Genomic DNA, 25,450 nt, shown 5'->3' with positions numbered 1-25,450 from the left:
TGTTATGGGTGCTAGCTTAACGGATATATTATTTATATACTTTTTTTTTAAATACATAAATATTATNAAAGTGTGATGGCAAATCATAATTTAGGAATTAAAACCAGAAAAATTGATCAGTGAGTTTTATTTACAACACCTATTCATATTCAATATTAGGGTGCATTTCCACTGAAGCGAAGCGAAGTAGTAATAGGTATGTACCTATCAATTTTTTATTACGTCTCTAAATAAATTGCGTAGGCATTACGAAACCGTAGATATTGAATTCCAATTTCTATCCTTTTTTAAATTTCTAGTTTAACGCGGATGATTCGCCTCGGTTCGTTGGAAAAGTCCCCCGCTATTACACTAATGAAAATACACTTATTTACCTACTTATGTAGCTAGATTTTGTTTCTCCCAGCGCGTAGTACCTATTAACATGACGTAACATCGTACATACTCACGAGTGATATTTTTTGGTAACGTAGGCTTAGTGTAATCTAACCTTTATGTGTGTGAACGTTGAATGAACGCGCGCGGCCATTGTTCGTACTCGTATGAATGAAATGAGTAAAGAAAGAGAGAGAGGCAGTGAGTGAAGACAGGATGGTTGTAAAAATAATATCTTTTTTTTGTTAGAAAAAGTAAAAACAAAAACTAGCCTGAATTTTTTTTTAAAAACACTTGGGTTGTATTTGTATGATTTTATTAGATGCCTTGGTAAAGTATGATCAGTACAAAAAATAACACCTTATATACTTTTTTTTTTAAATACATAAATATTATACATAGTCACACCCAGACCCGGTCACAGAAATTAAAATTCATCATTTCAATTTCTGCCTGGCCGGGAATCGAACCCGGGACCTCTCGGCATAGTAGTCCGTTCTGTGTGCCTACCATGAGTTTACATTAGGTGTGCTCGCTAGCGACTGCGTAAAAAAATGACATTTAAATGTATGACATATTGTGCAGCGCCCCTAGCGGCTACTTTCAAGAAATAAAATCTTCATAGAATTTTTTGACGTATTCGCTAGCGAGCTCACCTAACGTAAACTCATGGTAGGCACACTGAACCACTACACCAAACGGCCGACGATTTTATAGTTGTTCTGTTTTTAGAGCACTCACGAGCTAGCCCTAATGGCCGCGGGCTCGACCATAGACATGGTGGACCGCATCGTGTCGGGCGCGGTCCACAACGGCGCGGCGCTCGTGCGGCCGCCGGGACACCACGCCATGGCGGCCGAGCCCTGCGGCTACTGCTTCTACAACAACGTGGCGCTGGCTGCGAGGCACGCCATAGACAAGCGCGGGCTGAACAGGTAATAACGTCTAAAGCCCGGTCGCGCGTAATGAGGGCTATCGTTTTAGCGCTCACCAGTTAGCGCCACTGTAGAGTAAGGTCCTGTCACTTGCTAGTAGCGAAGACAGTGGCACCAACTGGTGAGCGCGAAAGTGGTAGGAGGACTATCGCAATTGCACTCATCAAGATGGCGCCACTGTAGAGTAAGGTCCTGTCAATCGCCAGGGGTGCCAACTGTTAAGTATAAAAACGATAGCCCTCATTATGTTGCTGTCGCGCTCGCACACTCACTGCGGGCGCCCGTCGCACAGTCGCGACAGCAATATAATTACGCGCGAGCGATAAGGATGGGTAGCTTGGGGTCATTGGACAAAATTCTACGTGCTCACAGACCAGACTATAGCTAGGAGCGCCATGTGACAAGAGAACTCTTCCATAATATTAAGCACTCACAAGTGGCGGCTGCCTGGACCATATTATACACCTCGAAGCCAGTTTTAGGACAACGACTCGCGGCTCCGTCTCAATGGCTCCAGATGACACCGTCGGGTTTTAGTGAAAGCCCCGCCCTCCTGGGGTGAGTCCGACACAACCCATAGGCCATTCCCATCGGCATGCCATAGACAAGCAAGGGTTGAACAGGTACTAACATCTAAAAGAAAGAGCTCGACCATCGATACAGTGGACCAGAACGGCGCGGCGCTCGTGCGGCCGCCGGGACACCACGCCATGGCGGCCGAGCCCTGCGGCTACTGCTTCTACAACAACGTTGCGCTGGCTGCGAGACACGCCATAGACAAGCGCGGGCTGAACAGGTAATAACGTCTAAAGCCCGGTCGCGCGTAATGAGGGCTATCGTTTTAGCGCTCACCAGTTAGCTCCACTGTAGAGTAAGGTCCTGTCACTTGCTACGAGGGCGGCACTGAAAATTTCGGGAATCAAGGAAGTGAAACAACATTACTATTTAAAAATGTATTTATTGCTTTTTAAAGTATTCTCCGCGAAATTTGACACATTTTTCCATACACGAAACCAATCATTGAAGCAACCATTGCATTCGGAAGTTTGGGTCTCCAAAATGGCCGTTTTGTAGGCTTCCACAGCTTCTTCAGGTGATGAAAATCTCTGACCACGCAATTTATTCTTTATTTAAGGGAAAGTATAGAAATCATTAGGGCTTAGGTCGAGGCTGTACGGCGGATGGACTAATAATTCTATGTTTTCTTGCTCTAAAAACTCCTTTGTTCAGTGCGCGGTGTGAGAACTCGCATTGTCGTGATGGAGGATGATGCGGCGGTTGCAGTTCTCTTTACGGAGTTCAGAAACGACCTGTGGCAAACAAATGCTAGCATACTAATCTGCATTAACCGTTCTTTGTCCCCCAAGAGGAATAGTCGCAACATGGCCGGTTTTGGAGACAAACGTGGCCACCATTTTTTTTGCAACACTCCGTGAACGAACAATTTTTGTTGGCTTTAATTCATTTTCGAACACCCAAACTCGTGACTGGTTTTTTGTTTCGGGTTCGTACGCGTATATCCATGATTCGTCACCTGATACGATGTTGTATACAGCATTTGAGGATCCTGCATGTAATCTCCCGAGAGTTCTGACGCACCAAGTAACGCGAGCTGGCTGCGAGGCACGCCATAGACAAGCGCGGGCTGAACAGGTAATAACGTCTAAAGCCCGGTCGCGCGTAATGAGGGCTATCGTTTTAGCGCTCACCAGTTAGCTCCACTGTAGAGTAAGGTCCTGTCACTTGCTAGTAGCGAAGACAGTGGCACCAACTGGTGAGCGCTAAAGTGGTAGGAGGACTATCGCAATTGCACTCATCAAGATGGCGCCACTGTAGAGTAAGGTCCTGTCAATCGCCAGGGGTGCCAACTGTTAAGTATAAAAACGATAGCCCTCATTATGTTGCTGTCGCGCTCGCACACTCACTGCGGGCGCCCGTCGCACAGTCGCGACAGCAATATAATTACGCGCGAGCGATAAGGATGGGTAGCTTGGGGTCATTGGACAAAATTCTACGTGCTCACAGACCAGACTATAGCTAGGAGCGCTATGTGACAAGAGCTCTTCCATAATATTAAGCACTCACAAGTGGCGGCGGGCTTGACCATCGACACCTCGAAGCCAGTTTTAGGACAACAACTCGCGGCTCCGTCTCAATGGCTCCAGATGACACCGTCGGGATTTAGTGAAAGCCCCGCCCTTCTGGGAACAGTCCGACATAACCCACTAGCCGTCCCCATCGACGGTAAAATAGAAAGGGCTCGACCATCGACACAGTGGACCAGAACGGCGCGGCGCTCGTGCGGCCGCCGGGACACCACGCCATGGCGGCCGAGCCCTGCGGCTACTGCTTCTACAACAACGTCGCGTTGGCTGCGAGGCACGCCATAGACAAGCGCGGGCTGAACAGGTAATAACGTCTAAAGCCCGGTCGCGCGTAATTATGTTGCTGTCGCGCTCGCACACTCACTGCGGGCGCCCGTCGCACAGTCGCGACAGCAATATAATTACGCGCGAGCGATAAGGATGGGTAGCTTGGGGTCATTGGACAAAATTCTACGTGCTCACAGACCAGACTATAGCTAGGAGCGCCATGTGACAAGAGAACTCTTCCATAATATTATATTAAGCACACGACGAGTCGCGCCGTTTCAATGGCTCTGGAGGACACCGTTAGGTTCTAATGGAAGGCCTCCCCTTCTGGGAAGAGCCCGACCTAACCCACTAGCCGTCCCCATCGACGGTAAAATAGAAAGGGCTCGACCATCGATACAGTGGACCACAACGGCGCGGCGCTCGTGCGGCCGCCGGGACACCACGCCATGGCGGCCGAGCCCTGCGGCTACTGCTTCTACAACAACGTTGCGCTGGCTGCCAGACACGCCATAGACAAGCGCGGGCTGAACAGGTACTAACGTCTAGCTAGGAGCGCCATGTGACAAGAAAACACATATAATAAATAAGCACTCACGAGCTAGCACTAGTAGGGCTCGACCAGCGACCTCACGAAGTCGGAGGGGCTCGCTCAATAGCAAGCTATAGCCTGAGCCGGAGCCGCGGACAATTTTAGGACAATAACTCACGGCTCCCTTTCAAAGACCACAGATAACAAAAATTGTTGTCTGTGACAAAGAAATGCACGCAGAAAAAGCATATAACAAAAGCTACTATACATGAATTTCTATCTGTCATAAATAATATAGCTTGCCTGCTGCTTATCAACTCAGTCGTGTAATATGTTAATAGAAAATTTGTTTGCAGGATACTGATTGTGGACTGGGATGTACACCATGGACAAGCCACGCAACAGATGTTCTATGATGACCCCAGGTAAGATCCTCAACCTTTCGACTTCAAAACTTCTTAGTGAGGGCGCGTATTCTTCACCAATTTTAAAAAAAAACACCATGGAAATTAGAAAAAATAACCGTGTGGTGCGCTTGATGGCGATACAGTAGCTTCTTGTAACAGTCAGCACTATCGCATCGGCACAGTACTGATCACTGACATAGTCAAACGAAACGGTGCTCGACTTTGAGACAAGCTAAATTACACCATATTGTTGACGATATTGAGTTCGTTTCAGCCGAAAGACGTCCACTGCTGGACAAAGGCCTCCCCCAAGGATTTCCACAAAGACCGGTCCTGCGCCGCTCGCATCCAGGCACCTCCCGCGACCTTCACCAGATCGTTGGTCCGCCTAGTGGGAGCCTAGGCCTCCCCACACTACGTCTTCCGGCTCGTGGTCACCACTCGAGAACTTTCCTGCCCCAGCGGCCATCAGCTCTACGAGCTATGTGCCCCGCCCACTGCCACTTGATTTAAGCGATTCTGCGGGCTATGTCAGTCACTCTGGTTCTCTTACGGATCTCCTCATTTCTGATTCGATCACGCAGGGACTTCTGAGCCATGATGACGATATTGAGTAGATTTTTTTCTAAATGTATGTACATGTAAATTATTATTCTGTAGTACCATTGTAAAGTAACCTTCATACAGGGTGGTGTATTTCTCCATCCACCGCTACGAGCATGGCGCGTTCTGGCCCAACCTGCGGCAGTCGGACTTTCACTACGTAGGCAGCGGGCGCGGCGCCGGTACCACCTTTAATGTGCCGCTCAATAAGACTGGCATGCACGACGGGGACTACCTGGCCATATGGCACCAGCTGCTGCTTCCTATGGCGCTCGAGGTGACAAGATACTTAAAACATAAAAATATTGTAGTAATAATAATACCAAGACCAACTGACGATCGTTCTTTCTTCCTTTTTTGTTTTAATCTAAGAGGAAGCCTATGTGAACTGAACGACTGAGTCGTTATTCAAGTTTTAAAGATTGTGTTGGTCGTTAGTAACTTAACAAATAAAATTCAGTTTATTTATTTATTTACTTACTTTAAAGGAAAATCCTTTCGATTTATTCCAAGGTCACGTTCAGAGGATGAGCGCTTAACGCGCGTTTACATCTACATGTATTTTATTCTCGGAGTGCGCCCGCGCGTTGAGCGCTTATCATCGGAACGTGGGCTTAGTAAGGCTGATTATACAAAACTTGTGTTTTTTAAATGTCATAGATGGAGCATTATTTTTATTTCTCTATCAGTGGGCTGAGTGTGAGTTTACATTAAACACGCTCACTAGTGATCGCGTTTAAAAAATGTATGAAAATTTTAGTTTTTTATAGTTTCCCGCTAGGGCGCTGTACAATATAATAATATCATACATTTAATGTCATTTTTTGACGCGCTCACTATTGAGCGCGTTTGAAAAAAACTCACACTCAGCCCTCAGTATAAACAAAAACTCAATGACAACTTTTTTCCCAACTTCAGTATCAACCAGAGCTGATACTGGTATCAGCGGGATACGACGCTGCCATTGGCTGCCCAGAGGTACTATATCCTTCTCTTTTACTGTAGCTACATCCGTCTCTTTCAGTTCTCGCCCGAACTGGTAATCGTGTCGGCTGGCTACGACGCCGCGTTAGGCGATGAAAAGGTGGGATAAAATGTGATGAAAATAACTGCTTTTTCACTCAGTCGCCATATACATTTGACCGCATGGAGAAGTCACGCATTGTCAAGAAAACGTTCTTGAATCGCTGATTGTTCTGTTTTTGTGGCGTAGAGTGACGAGTTGCCAAACTTTTCAAATTATTTTTATTGATTGACTTGTTAGTTACTTATTTGTTGGGTTACAGTATATTGCTTGCTAGTTTTTGCTTGTGCCAAATATCTCACAAAGTTGAAAGGTTCATGGGCTTAATGTTTGTCTCGATGCACTGATGGAAAATAAACATTATATAATAGGTTCCTTAAGAGCAAAATTTTACTTTTGTAAGTACTAAAACATTTACGGGACTATTCCTAGTTCGCTACAATTTCTGTGTAGCTGGGATCTACAATTTACTGTCAATTAGACCCAATTAGTGAAGTCCAAGTAATCATAAGTCTACTCAAATAAAGACAAGATTTTGATAACCACCCAGGGTGAAATGGAAGTGCCCCGCCGTGTTACGCGACGCGAACTCACCTCTTGATATCGATGTGCCCGGCGGTGTGCTTACGGGTCTATTCGCATCTCTAATAGTCCCATTTTCAAAAAAAATCTTATTCTTTAAAAAAATGAGACAATTTTGATTTTAAAAACTCCCAGGGCGAAATGGAAGTGTCCCCGGCGTGTTACGCGACTCTGACGCACCTCTTGATGTCGGTGTGCCCGGCGGTGTGCGTGGTGTTAGAAGGCGGATACTGTGTGCCGTCTCTGGCTGAGGGCGCGGCGCTCACGCTGCGTACTCTGCTAGGACACCCGCCGCCGGCGCTGGCGCCCGAACCACCTAGTGACGAGTGAGTATGGAGTACTTTTTTATTTATTAACACCAACAAGACATACCCCTCCTGTAAATGAAAAAACAAGAACTACTAAAGCCTAGTCCGTGAGCACGTAGAATTTTGTCCAATGACCCCAAGCTACCCATCCTTATCGCTCGCACACTCACTGCGGGCGCCCGTCGCACAGTCGCGACAGCAATATAATTACGCGCGAGCGATAAGGATGGGTAGGTTAGGGTCATTGGACAAAATTCTACGTGCTCACGGACCAGGCTTTAGCTTCCTTAGGTTATTTTTTTAAATAATTGGTAAATTGTATTGCACCAAGTCCCGTTAGCCCCTCGTACTAAATACTTGTGTTATGAAAGGGCTCACCACAATAGTAGAACGACGGCGGGGTTCGGACCCGCGTTCCTCGAATGTTGACTCGGCTAGTTCGACCCCTTCACCGTCCCACTATCGTGGCTTCACATTACAACCAAATACAATAAATATTCATAAAATTCCTTACAGCATCCGTGAATCAATTCTCAACTGCATATACGCGCACAAACCGTACTGGCGTTGCTACAACTACCAGCCCACGTACAGCATAGATGAGTCGGTGCCCAACGTGTGTGACCGAGCGAAACAGAAGCATACGGTCTCGGTGAGGTGGGAGGGAGACGAGACGAGGCCTGACAGGTTCGCCACGAGAGACTGCTACCCGTTGCAGGACAACGAGACCAAGAAAAGGAATATGGAGAAGCTGAACAGGTTAAGGCTAGGTAATATAAAACTTGTTTCAATAGTTTTAAGGTTCTTTTTAGCAATAATCTCTTGGGAGTAACTTCGTCATGATACTCATGATTTAGATCTTCATTTGTCATTCAATAAAAGCCTGTTTTATTACACATTAATCCTGTTACAATTACTAATTTTAAATTGCAAAAACAAATACAATTCCAAAGTTTCCCTGTTCCCTAAAAGGGATGGATTAAGGGACTGCTGCTTGAATTCTCAGGCTAAAATGGAGTATTCAGCGTGATTGTACAATAACATGATATTTCTTTGATTTCAGTGACAGATTTGACGTTGCCACAACACGCTGTAGGGTATATTTACGACCAAGCCATGCTGAAACACAAAAATATTTGTGAACCGTAAGTATTCTATTCATGTTTTTATAAAAAGGCAGTGATATGACGTCACTCCAGTTTACTCGCTTTCTGAATAGTCAATGACCATTTTTGACAGTTTATGACTAGTTTTTGACCAATTTGACCGTAAATGACGATCAGTCATTGTAGTAATTTTCAACAGTACTCTGTATACAAGGTCACATGTATAAAGCAGTAGCTTTAATTTCATAGTTACATAGTAAAAGTAATTTTAGAATATAATTCCTAAAATTACTTTTAATTGTGTCCTTATAGCTACATACCTACTTACTTACTCACTCTTACTTGACATTGAAAATAATATAAAGTTAACAATCAAAGTGCAACCGTATGCCTACAACACTAAAGTCCATTTCAGCGGCCACGTGGAATGTCCGGAGCGTATAATGAGGATACACGAGCGGCACCGAGACTTCGGGCTGTTGGAGCGGTTACACCACATACAGGCGCGGGCCGCGACAGACGAAGAGATATTGGCTGTCCACACGAGGAACCATCTCAATAGGTAATCTTATGAACCGACTTCAAAAAATTTGGTTCAGAACCCTTGGTTGTATGTATATTAGCGTCGACGCTGCGCGGGCGCTGGCAAGATGACGACGCCGCGACGCTCGAAAAACGATAGTGTGGGGGAGGCCTTATTACAGAACTCAATTTGTAAACCGAATTGGAAAACTCTATAAGTACATATTAAAATAAAGATATGATTCTAGATTTTATTTCTTTAAACCAGTTTCAACTTTGCTCTGATTGAGTTCTACTATCCGTTCGCGATAAGTTTGCCGCTGGCGATATGACATCACTCGAAGGAAAGCGTCTATAACTTTAGCAAACTATATTGAAAATATTTTCTATTTATTAATATTGATAAAAATTGTGTATTTCCGTAAAATAAAACACTCAATTGCGTTTAATCACTAATTATTTAGGTTTAATCGCGGTTGGAGGAGGGGACGCGCATTCCACAGACCGGCAAACTTAGCGCGAACGGGTAGTATGGTGGTTATGGTCTCAATGAGCTACCAACATTCGTTAGTTAATGTTAGCGATTACACATGTAAACCTTGAACTTATGATATTTTATAGACTGGATAAAGATCGAGTAATATATTTTCTTAAATAAATCAAGTCTAAAATCAATCACGCTGTTGTCTTAATACATAAATAACTTGTTATTTGTTATGTATTTCAGGCTCAAGGAATTATCATCGACGAAACTAAGAGATCTGAACAGCCAAAAGGAGGCATTTGACTCGGTGTACTTCCACCCGGACTCTCTGGAAAGCGCATCGGTAGCAATGGGGTGTGTCTTACAGGTAACTCATTTCTGACACTATCATTTCGTTATCTTAGTTGTTAATTTGAAATTCAGTATAATTGCTTTTTCAAGGCGACAGTGAATAGGTAGGTATGTTGTTAAGACCTTGTCCTGTAAAAAAAAAATCCGTTTTCTGACGTGCTGAATGCTGATGTCGTGCCACTGCCGCGCCGACAAGTCGGAAAACGGCCTTAGTTGAAGTAGATTGTAGACTGCATTTTATTGATGCATAACAAGACAGGTATTTGACCACAATCGCACCTGATGTTAAGTGGGATGCAATCTAGGGTGGATTAGGAAGGATTTTGCACTTCTCTTCCTTTCAAGAAACCTTGCCTCACTTTGATCTACTTCTGAAAGTTGTCGGTTTTTGCTCCCGAGTAGGGCTTCAGTGCTCCGAAGTATAAACACGAAGCGCACGAAGCCATAATCTAAGAAACATACTTTGTATGTTATATTGTTGGTATGGCTCAATCTTCTATAATATAAAAATAAAAATGAATCGCAAAATGTGTTGGTAAGCGCATAACTCAACAACGCCTGGACCAATTTTGCCAATCCTTTTTTTAATGTTTGTTGAAATTCAAGGATGGTTTTTACGGCGAGAAAAATTCGAATAATTTCCGGGTAAACCCCGGGCGAAGCCGCGAGCGGGAAAACCCTAAAAACAGCTCTTTTTTACGCGGGCCAAGCCGCGGTCGGAAAGCTAGTAAATAAAAAAAATAAAAAAATCCATACTTGTCGCCAGATGGTAGACGCGGTGTTAGGAGGCACGTGTGGGGCAGGTACGTGCGTGGTGCGCCCGCCGGGACACCACGCCGACGCCGACCTGCCCAGCGGGTTCTGTCTGCTCAACGCCGCCGCCGCCGCCGCCGCCTACGCCGTACAAGCTCACGGCCTGACCCGCGTCATGATCTTGGACTGGGACGTGCATCACGGGAACGGGACGCAGCGGATCACGTACCGGGACGACAAGGTTATNTCGTGCGGTCGCCGGGACCACGCCATGGCGGCCGAGCCCTGCGGCTACTGCTTCTACAACAACGTTGCGCTGGCTGCGAGACACGCCATAGACAAGCAAGGGCTGAACAGGTACTAACATCTAGCTAGGAGCGCCATGTGACAAGAGAACTCTCTCATAATGTTAAAAAAGCCCCGCCCTTCTGAGGAGACACCCACATCATAACCCATTGGCCTTTCTCATCGGCATTCACGAGCTAGACCTATTCGCGGTGAGCTCGACTATTGAGATTGACCCCTCGAAGCCGAATGGCTCGCTCAATATAAATCCGTAGACTGAGACGGAGCCGCGGGTGAATGTCCTAGTATGACATATCTCTCTCATAGACAATATAGCTTGCCTGCTGCTTCTCAGAGTCATGTAATATGTTCATAAAAATTTTGTTTGCAGGATATTGATTGTGGACTGGGATGTCCACCATGGACAAGCGACGCAACAGATGTTCTATGATGACCCCAGGTAAGATCCTCAACCTTTCGACTTCAAAACTTCTTAGCGAGTGACGTACAAGCGTGCGTATTCTTCACCATTTGTAAAAAAACACTATGGAAATTAGAAAAAATAACCGTGTGGTGCGCTTGATGGCGATACAGTAGCTTCTTGTAACAGTCAGCCCTATCGCATCGGCACAGTACCGGTCACTGACATAGTCAAACGAAACGGTGCTCGACTTTGAGACAAGCTAAATTACACCATATTGTTGACGATATTGAGTTCGTTTCAGCCGAAAGTCGTCCACTGTTGGACAAAGGCCTCCCCCAAGGATTTCCACAAAGGCCGGTCCTGCGCCGCTCGCATCCACGCACCTCCCGCGACCTTCACCAGATCGTCGGTCCGCCTAGTGGGAGCCTAGGCCTCCCCACGCTACGTCTTCCGGCTCGTGGTCGCCACTCAAGAACTTTCTTGCCCCAGCGACCATCAGCTCTACAAGCTATGCCCCGCCCACTGCCACTTGATTTAAAAGGGATTCTGCGGGCTATGTCAGTCACTCTGGTTCTCTTACGGATCTCCTCATTTCTGATTCGATCACGCAGGGACTTCTGAGCCATGATGAAGATATTGAGTAGACATTTTTTCACCAACCAAACAGACCTAGAAAACTTTCTGTACATGTAATTATTATTCTGTAGTACCATTGTAAAGTAACCTTCATACAGGGTGGTGTATTTCTCCATCCACCGCTACGAGCACGGCGCGTTCTGGCCCAACCTGCGGCAGTCGGACTTTCACTACGTAGGCAGCGGGCGCGGCGCCGGTACCACCTTTAATGTGCCGCTCAATAAGACTGGCATGCACGACGGGGACTACCTGGCCATATGGCACCAGCTGCTGCTGCCTATGGCGCTCGAGGTGACAAGATACTTGATACAAATTTTAAAAATATTGTATTAATAATAATACCAAGACCAACTGACGATAGTTCTTCTTCCTTTTTTGTTGAAGGTCCTGTGGCTGAAATGATTATGATGATCCGTTTGCTCGTCTGCCACCTATTACATAAAAAATAAGATTATTAATTATTCAAGTTTTAAAGATTGTTTTGGCTATTAATTACTTAACAAATAAAATTCAGTTTGTTTTTTACTAATATAATGAAATATGTCTTTGATTTGTTCTAATTCCACATTCAGATGATGAGCGCTCAACGCGCGTTTACAAATACATTGTATTTTATTTTACCGCGCGTTTCGCTACATGTAACTTTGCTCATCATCTGAAGGTGGGCTTAGGCTAATCATACAAATCTTGTGGTTCTAAATGCTTCTAAACTCAATGAAAACTTTTTTCCCAACTTCAGTATCAACCAGAGCTGATACTGGTATCAGCGGGATACGACGCTGCCATTGGCTGTCCAGAGGTACTATATCCTTCTCTTTTACTGTAGCTATATCCGTCTCTTTCAGTTCTCGCCCGAACTGGTAATCGTGTCGGCTGGCTACGACGCCGCGTTAGGTGATGAAAAGGTGGGATAGAAATGTGATGAAAATAACTGCTTTTTCACTTAGTCGCATATACATTTGACCGCATGGAGAAGTCACGCATTCTCAAGAAAACGTACTTGAATCGCTGATTGTTCTGTTTTTGTGGCGTAGAGTGGCGAGTTACCAAAATTTTCATTAATGATTTTTCTTGATTGACTGACTTGCTAGTTCCTTATTTGTTGGGTTACAGTATTTTGCTTGCTAGTTTTTGCTTGTGCCAAATATCTCAAAAGGTTGAAAGGTTCATGGGCTTAATGTTTCTCTCGATGCACTGATGGAAAAAAGACATGAGATAATAGGTTCCTTATGAGCAAAATTTTACTTAATTGTAAGTACTAAAACATTTACGGGACTATTCCTAGTTCGCTACAATTTCTGTGTAGCTAAGAACTACAGTTTACTGTCAATTAGACACAATTAGTGAAGTCCAAGTAGTCATAAATCTACTCAAATAAAGACAAGATTTTGATAACCACCCAGGGTGAAATTGAAGTATCCCCGGCGTGCTACGCGACGCTGACGCACCTCTTGATATCGATATGCCCGACGGTCTGCTTACGGGACTATTCCCATCTCTAATAGCCTCATTTTCAAAAAAATATTCTACAAAAATTCATATTCTTTAAAAAAAAAGCCAATTTTGATTGTAAAAACTCCCAGGGCGAAATGGAAGTGTCCCCGGCGTGCTACGCGACTCTGACGCATCTCTTGATGTCGGTGTGCCCGGCGGTGTGCGTAGTACTAGAAGGCGGGTACTGTGTGCCGTCCCTGGCTGAGGGCGCGGCGCTCACGCTGCGTACTCTGTTTGGCCATCTCTAATAGTCCCATTTAAAAAAAATCATATTCTTTAAAAAAAAATGAGACAATTTTGATTTTGAAAACTCCCAGGGCGAAATGGAAGTGTCCCCGGCGTGTTACGCGACTCTGACGCACCTCTTGATGTCGGTGTGCCCGGCGGTGTGTGTGGTGTTAGAAGGCGGATACTGTGTGCCGTCCCTGGCTGAAGGCGCGGCGCTCACGCTGCGTACTCTGCTTGGACACCCGCCGCCGGCTCTGGCGCCCGAACCACCTAGCGACGAGTGAGTATAATAGAATAAAATAGATGGACTTTATGAACACAGTAAGCACAGTTTATAAATAATAACAACACAAAACGAAAAAAAAATTGTTAAGTTATTTATTTGTTTATTAACACCAACAAGACATAGACTATTTTGGACAATATTTATACGTACTTATTAGGTTAAGTGTTAATTAAGTATTAAAGGCCGGCAGATAAATTTTCATTAATAAAACGCTGGATACTTACTCGTAACTTGCACATTATGTTGTTTATTAATAAAAGTTATTCACTCGTTGAAAACTTGTTTGAAATGACGTTTAGGGAAATATCACTTTAAATGGCATGGAAAATTAAGCATTTGCCGTGACCCCCGGTGACGATGCCCAAACGATGGACAAGACCATAGTGATGTTGCTTCCTTAGGTTTTTTAAATATTAGTAATTTGTATTGTACAAAGTTACGAGTTCTTTCACCACCCGTACGACTATCGTGGCTTCACATTACAACCAAATACAATAAATATTCATAAAATTCCTTACAGCATCCGTGAATCGATCCTCAACTGCATATACGCGCACAAACCGTACTGGCGTTGCTACAACTACCAGCCTACGTACAGCATAGATGAGTCGGTGCCCAACGTGTGCGACAGAGCGAAACAGAAACATACGGTCGCGGTGAGGTGGGAGGGAGACGAGACGAGGCCTGACAGGTTCGCCACGAGAGACTGCTACCCGTTGCAGGACAACGAGACCAAGAAAAAGAATATGGAGAAGCTTAACAGGTTAAGGCTAGGTAATATAAAACTTGTTACAATAGTCTTAAGGTTCTTTTTAGCAATACTCTCTTGGAAGTAACTAAGAATCGTCATGATACTCATGATTTAGAATTAGATCTTCATTTTTCATTCAATAAAAGCCTGTTTTATTAGGTACACATTAATCCTGTTCCAATTACTAATTTTAAATTGCAAAAACAAATACAATTCCATAGTTTCCTTGTTCCCTCAAAGGGATGGATAAAGGGACTGCTGCTTGAATTCTCAGGCTAAAATGGAGTATTCAGCGTGATTGTACAATAACATGATATTTCTTTGATTTCAGTGACAGATTTGACGTTGCCACAACACGCTGTAGGGTATATTTACGACCAAGCCATGCTGAAACACAAAAATATTTGTGAACCGTAAGTACATATTCTATTCATGTTTTTATAAAAAGGCAGTGATATGACGTCACTCCAGTTTACTCGCTTTCTGAATAGTCAATGACCATTTTTGACAGTTTATGACTATTTTTTGACCAATTTGACCGTAAATGACGATCAGTCATTGTAGTCATTTTCAACACTACTCTGTATACAAGGTCACATGTATAAGGCAGTAGCTTTAATTTCATAGTTACATAGTAAAAGTAATTTTAGGATATAATTCCTAAAATTACTTTTAATTGTGTCCTTATAACTACATACCTACTTACTTACTCACTCTTACTTGACATTGAAAATAATTTAAAGTTAACAATCAAAGTGCAACCATATGCCTACAACACTAAAGTCCATTTCAGCGGCCACGTGGAATGTCCGGAGCGTATAATGAGGATACACGAGCGGCACCGAGACTTCGGGCTGTTGGAGCGGTTACACCACATACAGGCGCGGGCCGCGACAGACGAAGAGATATTGGCTGTCCACACGAGGAACCATCTCAATAGGTAATCTTATGAACCGACTTCAAAAAATTAGGTTCAGAACCCTTGGTCGTATGTGTTGCTACGCGAGCGGGTGGTGAGCTACCCATCCTTATCGCTCGCGCGTAATTATATTGCTGTCGCGACTGTGCGACTGGCACCCGCAGTGAGTGTGCGAGCGCGATAGCAACATAATTACGCGCGAGCAATAAGGATGGGTAGCTTGGGGTCATTGGACAAAATTCTACGTGCTCACGGACCAGACTATAGATTTGATTTCTTTAAACCAGTTTCAACTTTGCTCTGATTGAGTTCTATGGAGCTTAGATCTCAATGAGCTACCAACATTCATTCGATAATATTAGCGATTACTCGTTACACACACAACTTATGATATTTTATAGACTGGATAAAGATCGAGTAATAATATATTTTCTTAAATAAATCAATTCTAATATCAATCACGCTATTGTCTTAATACATAAATAACTTTATTTGTTATGTATTTCAGGCTCAAGGAATTATCATCGACGAAACTAAGAGATTTAAACAGCCAAAAGGAGGCCTTCGACTCTGTGTATTTCCACCCGGAGTCTCTGGAGAGCGCCTCGGTAGCCATGGGTTGCGTCTTACAGGTAACTTATTTCTGACACTATCATTTAACTATGTATAACTGAAAGTGTTGTGAATGCTTATACTAAAACGTTTGTTTTTATTTGTATAGAGAACAATAGTGTCTAGACAAACCTAAAAAGGATTTAGGACGCTATTTGGATCAAATATGTAATTGCTCAATAATGAATAATAAATAAATAAAAAATAAAAAAAATTCTTTATTTTATTTTTCTATTATTAATTCAGTATAATCGCCTTTTCAAGGCGACAGTGAATAGGCACTTACAGGGCAGGTATGTTGTTTAGACCTTGTCCTGCATAAAAAAAATCGAAGTTAGGCCGTTTTCGCCGTCCGGCGCGGTAGTGGCACGACATCAACACGCTCGACATACGCGGTACCGAGCGCCTATATTTCAATGGAGTGTTCCTGATTGCCGCTGCCGCGCCGACAAAACAGGAAACGGCCTTAGTTGAAGTAGATTGTAGACTGCATTTTGCACTTCTCTTCACTTCAAGCAACCTCGCCTCGCTTTGTCCTACTTCCGAAAGTTGTAGACTATAATCCGGGCCTAGTGAGTAGGCACTTATAAGGCAGATATGTACCATCTTAGACTGCATCTCACTTAATACCAGGTGCGATTGTGGTCACATACCTGCCTTGTTATACATAAAAACAAAAAGTTATAAAACTTTGTATGTAATGTTGGTATGCCTCAACAAATAAAAAAAAAAATCCATACGTGTCCCCAGATGGTAGACGCGGTATTAGGAGGCACGTGCGGAGCGGGCACGTGCGTGGTGCGCCCGCCGGGACACCACGCCGACGCCGACCTGCCCAGCGGGTTCTGTCTGCTCAACGCCGCCGCCGCCGCCGCCGCCTACGCAGTACAGGCACACGGCCTGACACGCGTCATGATCCTCGACTGGGACGTGCATCACGGGAACGGGACGCAGCGGATCACGTACCGGGACGACAAGGTTAGTGGCACAACCCCACAGCTTGGAGATGAGAATCCCAGCGGCTTCTGTCTGCTCAACGCCGCCGCCGCCGCCGCCGCCTACGCCGTACAAGCTCACGGTCTGACCCGCGTCATGATCTTGGATTGGGACGTGCATCACGGGAACGGGACGCAGCGGATCACGTACCGGGACGATAAGGTTAGTGGCACAACCCCACAGCTTGGAGATGAGAATCCCAGCGGCTTCTGTCTGCTCAACGCCGCCGCCGCCGCCGCCGCCGCCGCCTACGCCATACAAGCTCACGGTCTGACACGCGTCATGATCTTAGACTGGGACGTGCATCATGGAAACGGGACGCAGCGGATCACGTACCGGGACGACAAGGTTAGTGGCACAACACCATAGATTGAAGGTGAGAATCGCGGCGGCTTGTGTCTGCTCAACGCCGCCGCCGCCGCCTACGCAGTGCAAGCTCACGGCCTGACCCGCGTCATGATCTTGGATTGGGATGTGCATCACGGCAACGGGACGCAGCGGATCACGTACCGGGACGATAAGGTTAGTGGCTCCACAACTAAATAGAGCGGCTTTGAGTCGCCCAACGGCTTCTGTCTGCTTAACGCCGCCGCCGCCTACGCCGTACAAGCTCACGGTCTGACACGCGTCATGATCTTAGACTGGGACGTGCATCATGGCAACGGGACGCAGCGGATCACGTACCGGGACGATAAGGTTAGTGGCTCCACAACTAAATAGAGCGGCTTTGAGTCGCCCAACGGCTTCTGTCTGCTTAACGCCGCCGCCGCCTACGCCGTACAAGCTCACGGTCTGACACGCGTCATGATCTTAGACTGGGACGTGCATCATGGCAACGGGACGCAGCGGATCACGTACCGGGACGATAAGGTTAGTGACTCCACAATCCTGCAGATGAGAAGTAAGATTCCCGGCAGCTTTTACCTGTCTAACATCGCCGCTAAGCAACCAATAGAAACCGCAGAATATTACAGAGAAAATAATTTCACTAAATCAGAAATTCGACTAAAAGACACCCTACAGGCTACAGGCTTTATTGTCGTCCGATAGTTGAGATCAATATGAATGAATATACTCGAATCGAAGTGTGCACATTACAACGATTTCTCATACAAACTAGAAGCCGACTTAAAAACTAGTCTGCGGGCTATCTGATAGTTGAATACTATTATCACTTCTTCTTTCTATAGTCATTAAGAGCTCTTTCAAATTAGACGTTTTCGTTTTGAGACGGACGTTTGCGGTCCTCACACTAAAAATTGTATGACAACTTCGTTGGAATAAAAATGACAGCCAATTACCACCAGAGAGTGCGGTCTCGCAAACGCACGACTAATGTCCGTTTCAAAACGCCTAATTTGAAGGCACCTTAAAAGTGCCTTGTAATCTTAGTCACTTAACCATTTAGCAGCCTACTTATTGAATGCCCTTGTGTGACGTCAGATCCTGTACGTGTCCATCCACCGCTACGACAACGGCTCGTTCTTCCCGCACTCGACCGACGCCGACTATACCGCGGTGGGTGAGGGCCGCGGGGAGGGGTTCAATATCAACATACCCTGGAATAAGGTGAGCTGTTATACACCACTACATTTTTATCACCAAAAAAATTTTAACAGGTTATGCAAAAATGTGGGAAAAATTTAAAGTAAAAAAAAAGGGACAATATTANAAAATATTAAATTTTCTTTAGTCACTATTTTACGCGTCACAGCTGGGGCACTCCGCTGCTCGCTAGAGTAGTCGTACGCGCTCGCACATTGCCCCGATCTGTCTGTCTCGCTCACGCCTCGATCACGCTTCCAGTGTTATTATTACTTACTTAACTAACTTAGACCATTTTAATGCAACATTTCAAGTAATTTTGAGTTAGGTACTTGAACAGTTGCATTAAAATGTTCTTCTACCTCAAAATTATATAGTTTTGATTAATCTAATGTAAATATTGAAACTTTATAAACTCTTGATAAAGAGGCTAACAAAAGTGATCGAGTTTCTTGCGCTGCTCCTCAGCACTGTGCATTGGCCCATTTATTGTCTCGAAGCAGCGGTAAAAGTAATAATGGGACATGTAAAGGCGCTTTTTTATAGCCTACTTGTAAAAATAAATAAAGTTATGACATTTTTTATAATAAAACTTTCATAGCCTTTATCATCATTAGCACGATTTAGTTAGCATCAAGTCTTCCTTTTTGCCTATGGAGAGCAATGTGCAATTTGTTGTGTTCTGTAAATATTATTTCAGTGCGAGTTCACATTGCCTCAAGTTTCGTTGAGCGCCCTATACTAGTGAGCGCGTAAAAAAATTACATTAAATGTATGACGGATTGTACAGCGCCCCTAGCGGAAACTTTCAAGAACTAAAATTTTCATATATTATATTTTTTACGCGCTCACGTTTGATGTAAACTCACACTAAGAGTAGGCGCACACCGTTGATTTTTCGTCGGCCGATAGTTTAGTCGGGCAGTTGATCAGTATGGGCATGTATGGGAGTGCGCACACTGCGCTGATTTGATTTGGCCGATTCTTCATACAATAGATAGAATGTTGACACCACCAATCAATTGACGTACTTTTTAAAACTGTCAAAACGAAACTCTCCCATAGATTTTGTATGGTACTACAAGCAAGTGACGTCACTATTTTGTCAACTCACTTAAACTATTTTTTTCAATTACAATGCAAACAAAAATCGTAATTTACAGGTAATTTAAAATTAATTAAGTTTTTAAGACCAGAATGAAGGGTCTTTTAAAAAAAGTTGTGGTTCCGAATAATTGGGGTATGGTGTCAAACTGTCTATTTAAAATCGGGCACAACTATCGGCCAGCTAAAAATCAACGGTGTGAGCCTACTCTAAGCCCTCGGTTATCGCTTGCAGCGCGGCATGGGCGACGCGGAGTACCTGGCGGCGCTGTCGGCGGTGGTNATGATCTTAGACTGGGACGTGCATCATGGGAATGGGACGCAGAGGATCACGTACCGGGACGACAAGGTTAGTGGCTCCACAATGAAATATAGCGGCTATGAGTCGCTCAGTGGGTTCTGTCTGCTCAACGCCGCCGCCGCCGTCGCCTACGCCGTACAAGCTCACGGCCTGACCCGCGTCATGATCTTGGACTGGGACGTGCATCACGGGAACGGGACGCAGAGGATCACGTACCGGGACGATAAGGTTAGTGGCGCCTAAACCACATAGATGAGAAGTAAGATTCCCGGTGGCTTCTGTCTGCTCAACGCCGCCGCCGCCGCCGCGGCCTACGCAGTACAGGCACACGGCCTGACACGCGTCATGATCTTGTATTGGGACGTGCATCACGGGAACGGGACGCAGCGGATCACGTACCGGGACGACAAGGTTAGTGGCTCCACAATGAAATATAGCGGCTATGAGTCGCTCAGTGGGTTCTGTCTGCTCAACGCCGCCGCCGCCGCCGCCTACGCCGTACAAGCTCACGGTCTGACACGCGTCATGATCTTAGACTGGGACGTGCACCACGGGAACGGGACGCAGCGGATCACGTACCGGGATGACAAGGTTAGTGGTGGCTTCACAACTAATTAGAGCGGCTAAAAGCCTCCTGGCGGCTTCTGTCTGCTCAACGCCGCCGCCGCCGCCGCCGCCGCCTACGCCGTACAAGCTCACGGCCTGACACGCGTCATGATCTTAGACTGGGACGTGCATCACGGGAACGGGACGCAGCGGATCACGTACCGGGACGACTAGGTCAGTTCAGTAGCTCAACAATGGATGTGAGACTCCCGGTATCTTTTGCCTGCTCCACAATGTCGCATGACAACCAATAGAAGAATAAAAAGTCAGTATTTATTTGCAAAGAATATGACAGAGGTAAATCATTTCACTAAATCAGAAATTCGACTATAAGACACTTTATGTCGGCCGATAGTTGAGTCGGGTTAGTGATCAGTATCAGCATCGAAGTCCGCACAATACACCGATTTCTTATATAAACTACAAGCCGACTCAACTATCGGCCAACTAAAAGACTGCAGGATGCAGGGTGTCTAATAATCGGATATTATTACCACTTCATCTTCTTTCCATACTCATTAAATGTACCTTGTGATCTAAAGTCCGGTCGCCGAACAGATATTATTTCGTACAATGACCCCAAGCTACCCATCCTTATCGCTCGCGCCTTACGATAGCAAGATAGATAGCTTGGGGTCATTGTACGAAATTCTATCCACTCGGTGACTGGACTTTAGTACGAGTACATTGCCACTTAGCAGCCTACTTATTGAATGCCGTTGTGTGACGTCAGATCCTGTACGTGTCCATCCACCGCTACGACAACGGCTCGTTCTTCCCGCACTCGACCGACGCTGACTACACCGCGGTGGGCGAGGGACGCGGGGAGGGGTTCAATATCAACATACCCTGGAATAAGGTGAGCTGTTACCTTTAATTAGTATAATGTAATAGGCTAGTTTCTTTAAAAAAATCTTTTAGTCCGTCAATAATATCAAAAAATATTGAACAATATTCCTCGTGACGTCAGTAAGTGCTATCATCCTTCTATTATCTCTTACTATGGGCCTCATAAGAAGGCTCAAGGTCACCCAAAGGGCGTTGGAGCGGACTATGCTCGGAGTTTCCCTGCGTGATCGAATCAGAAATGAGGAGATCCGCAGGAGAACCAAAGTGACCGACATAGCTCGCAGAATTGCTTAAATCAAGTGGCAGTGGGCGGGGCACATAGCTCGTAGAGACGATGGCCGTTGGGGCAGGAAAGTTCTCGAGTGGCGACCACGGGCTGGAAGACGTAGCGTGGGCAGGCCTCCTACTAGGTGGACCGACGATCTGGTAAAGGTCGCGGGAAGAGCCTGGATGTGGGCAGCGCAGGACCGTTCATTATGGGAAACCTTGGGGGAGGTCTTTGTCCAGCAGTGGACGTCATTTGGCTGAAACAACATAGATTTGTATTGCCCAAATTACTAATAGTCAGATTCGCCCCTCGGCTTAAGCTAAATAATAAGTGGGCTCACCACAATGGGATTCGAACCCGCGTTCCTCGGATCTCGAGTCGGTCACTCCGACCCTCTGTTCGGCTATCGTGGCTATAAAATCAGGTTTTCCATAAAGACCGGTGCTGCGCCGCCCGCATCCAGGCATCACCCTTAAATTAAATTCCTTTTTATATCGCTTTCCTTTGTCCTGAGCAGGGTTTTCATTTATTCCCGACTGTGTTTTCCGCGAGGCCTGTTCATCTCCGCGAGTTTATATTGAAAACAAAACACGCACGATGGCCCCCTACAGGAGTACTATTCGACAAGGCCTCACATACGAGCGAACATTGACTCACGCACGCGTATTCTTGTGTATGATGGGAAAAAATAAAGAAAATTGTGTACTAAATACTGTGCAGTATTTAACTGCCTAAATAATAATAAAAACACAGAATGTACTTTTTTAAGTTGCCTCAAGACACTGAGAGGTAAATAATAGTTAATATTATTCATGATAATTCATGCTAAATCATCTATTTCCTCCGCCATTTTCTGCAGTTTGGCACCTCACATCACATCATTTTACCGAAGTCAGCCCTATAGCTTCGGCGCAGTGCCGATCACTGACGTTTGTCAACAAAATGGTGCTTGACTCTTGAGACAAGCTAAATTACACCATATTGTTAATGACATTGAGCATAAATTTTTTTCGCTTGCAGCGCGGCATGGGCGACGCGGAGTACCTGGCGGCGCTGGCGGCGGTGGTGCTGCCGGTGGCGGCGGAGTTCCGGCCGCAGCTGCTGCTGGTCTCCGCCGGCTTCGACGCCTGCGTCGGCGACCCGCTCGGAGGTACTGTGGGTCTTGTGTGTGAGCTGTTTTCCAATAACCAAAGTTTTATATGGTGGTGTTGTACAGTTACCACGTCAGGCTATACAGGGTGGAAACGATAAGTGATCTCATTAAATTATTTCTAAACTACACAAGATATCGACAAACTGGTCACTGATCCTAAAGTGCTTCACGAGCTCTTTCAAACGATATCTGTAATAGGTTACAGAATTAACTGGATCTATCCAAAAATTCAATTATGTCAGCCTCCATACTAAATTTATGCCACTATGCTAGCCACACAATAGTAGAAGTGTTATTTTTTTTTATAAAAATAAATAATGTAGCCCTCCCATCAAACCTTTGCAATGCCTTAACTAGGTAACTAAGTAATAAGCACACATGTATTAGTGATAAGACCTTTAATGTACACTTTGTAGGCAAATAAACAATTTGAATTTGAACACTTAAAATTAACTCGTAAATTGCATTCTCATTTAAAATTATTCATGGAAAACATTGGTTTTAGGCTTTACTTGCTATAATATTATCAAGACATGAGTGCCATGACTGTGGCAGTAGTAAATGTATGGATACTGGAAACATTGAATTTTCGGAAGATTCAGTTTATTTTATACAGTTTTTGCATATCTTGTATAGTTTTTAATATTATGTGGTTTTACTAAATGTATGGAGGCTGGAAACATTGAATTTTCAGATAGATCCAGTTTATTTTATAACCTATATTTGGTACCGTTGGATAGAGCTCGTGAAGCACTTTCAGGATCAGTAACCAGTTTTTGGATATCTTGTATAGTTTAGAAATAATCAAGTGAGATCACTTATCGTTTCCACCCTGTATACAACGATAGAAGATGCTACCATGTTTATTTAGATACGAACGACAGGTTTGTACAGACGACAGGACGTCCAGGTAAACACTGTGGGGTCTTATGCAATTGTAATAGGAGTGAATTTGCAACAAAAATGGGTAGTCTGATGTGCTGTTGTGTGTACATTTATTTATACATGTTATTAAACTTTTTGCAGTCAATAACATTCCAAACAGATACCAGAATTGATGGTTTAGAGATTGCAACCCGATATGTTTTTCAACCCGGCCGGATCGGGTTGCGTATATAGAAATATTTATAATATTAGTAGGACTACTCCGCTAGCAAAGTCGAATGGAATTAGTATGTCCTAACGATAAACTCGCGTAAATGCTACTCCATTACGTCTCAGAGAGGGATCAGAGGTGAAATTGTGTAAAGCAATCGTAATCATTTGACAGTTCATAACGTACGATTATTCTGTCAAACAAACGCTTTGTTTGACTGACTTTATCGTACGTTATGAACTGTCAAATGATTACGATTGCTTTACACAATTCCACCTCTGGGTGCCTAAAAAGGCACCAGGCTCGGGTAACGTTTGTTTCAATAATATTTTGACGGTTATTCTGGATACTAATACCGCCCATTGACATCTGCAACACCCAAGTCGCTCGTTCATTAATGATTCTCTACATGGTTTCTCCAGGTTGCAAAGTGTCCCCGGAATGCTACGGGCGCATGACGCATCTCCTGCGGTCCGTAGCCGGCGGCCGCGTCATCCTGTGCCTCGAGGGCGGCTACAACGTCACCAGCATCGCCTACGCTATGACGCTTTGCACCAAGGCCCTGCTCGGCGACCCCATCCACCACCACTACGACCCAAAACCCACCGTGCACTGGTCGGCTGTAGAATCCATCAACAACGTCATCAACACCCACAAGAAATACTGGAAGAATCTCAAATTTCAACTCGCTTTACCCATCGAAAACGTCCTCCCCGAACCCCACCCGTCCCGAGGATTAACGATCACAGATCACAACGAATCTCACGAGAAATTAGCCGAATTATCCTTGGCCAGCTCCCTCGATGAATCCAAGTCGAAGAGCCAGTTGGACGCGTCTTTAGAAATCAACATGGCCAATCTGAGCATAGACAGGCCGAAGTGCGAGGACGGTATCCACTGCGGGACGGATGACGAGGACGACGGTCCTGACGGTTCCAAAAACAAAACTGACGCTGGCGACAAAGAGACCGCGCAGTGTAGTAAAAAACAAAAGAAGTCGCACGATGAAGAAAAAGAAGTTGAAGGGAGTTCGAGTAAAAAAGATGAGCAAAAAACGACGCTTGTGGATTATTTGGCTGAGAACATGCAGGCTATAGTTGATGGGGAGATGTTCGCAGTGATTCCTTTGCCGTGGTGTCCTCACCTAGAGACGATGTACGCCATTCCCGGCGACGTGAAGTTCGAGCAAGGCGTGAAATGCGTGGACTGCGACGAGACCGCCGAGAACTGGGTGTGTCTGCATTGTTTTGTTGTAAGTATACTTTTTATTATTGATATCATGCTATATGGGCTTCTGTGAATTTTCAAAGTTATAGTACCGTACCGTAACGTTATAGTTTAACGCCCGTATTCACAAACATTACTATGAGGTCTCCCAGTGCGCGTGGACGCACAGGGTGACACACGAACCAATCACAGAGCTCCATTCAACGCTGTGCGTTCGTTTGTGAATACGGGCGTGAATTAATTTTGGAGTAATTTTATTCATTAGTTATTTTATAGTTAGGAAGTTAGAAATAAAAAATATATTCTAGAAGTAATT

General features: G+C 44.9%; 1 protein-coding gene across 1 annotated transcript in view; it reads left to right on the top strand.

Moving 5' to 3' along the window:
- HDAC6 (histone deacetylase 6) overlaps positions 1 to 25,450 on the top strand; it is a 30,764-nt gene that overhangs the window by 4,854 nt on the left and 460 nt on the right. Inside the window, exons 6-18 of the mRNA XM_028315149.1 lie at positions 1,108 to 1,310; positions 4,571 to 4,639; positions 5,309 to 5,501; positions 6,143 to 6,202; positions 6,966 to 7,156; positions 14,228 to 14,481; positions 14,790 to 14,871; positions 15,252 to 15,398; positions 15,886 to 16,009; positions 16,740 to 16,967; positions 18,429 to 18,554; positions 22,679 to 22,808; positions 24,330 to 25,159. Coding sequence (XP_028170950.1) covers positions 1,108 to 1,310; positions 4,571 to 4,639; positions 5,309 to 5,501; positions 6,143 to 6,202; positions 6,966 to 7,156; positions 14,228 to 14,481; positions 14,790 to 14,871; positions 15,252 to 15,398; positions 15,886 to 16,009; positions 16,740 to 16,967; positions 18,429 to 18,554; positions 22,679 to 22,808; positions 24,330 to 25,159 — 2,637 coding nt within the window. The remainder of the gene's footprint in view (positions 1 to 1,107; positions 1,311 to 4,570; positions 4,640 to 5,308; positions 5,502 to 6,142; positions 6,203 to 6,965; positions 7,157 to 14,227; positions 14,482 to 14,789; positions 14,872 to 15,251; positions 15,399 to 15,885; positions 16,010 to 16,739; positions 16,968 to 18,428; positions 18,555 to 22,678; positions 22,809 to 24,329; positions 25,160 to 25,450) is intronic.

This window comes from Ostrinia furnacalis, unplaced genomic scaffold (genome assembly GCF_004193835.3).
Source record: "Ostrinia furnacalis isolate ACB-3 unplaced genomic scaffold, ASM419383v2 OfSCF5047, whole genome shotgun sequence".
NCBI classification, from domain to species: domain Eukaryota; kingdom Metazoa; phylum Arthropoda; class Insecta; order Lepidoptera; family Crambidae; genus Ostrinia; species Ostrinia furnacalis.
Note: the sequence above shows the minus strand (reverse complement) of the source record. Positions and strands in the feature narration are given on the sequence as shown.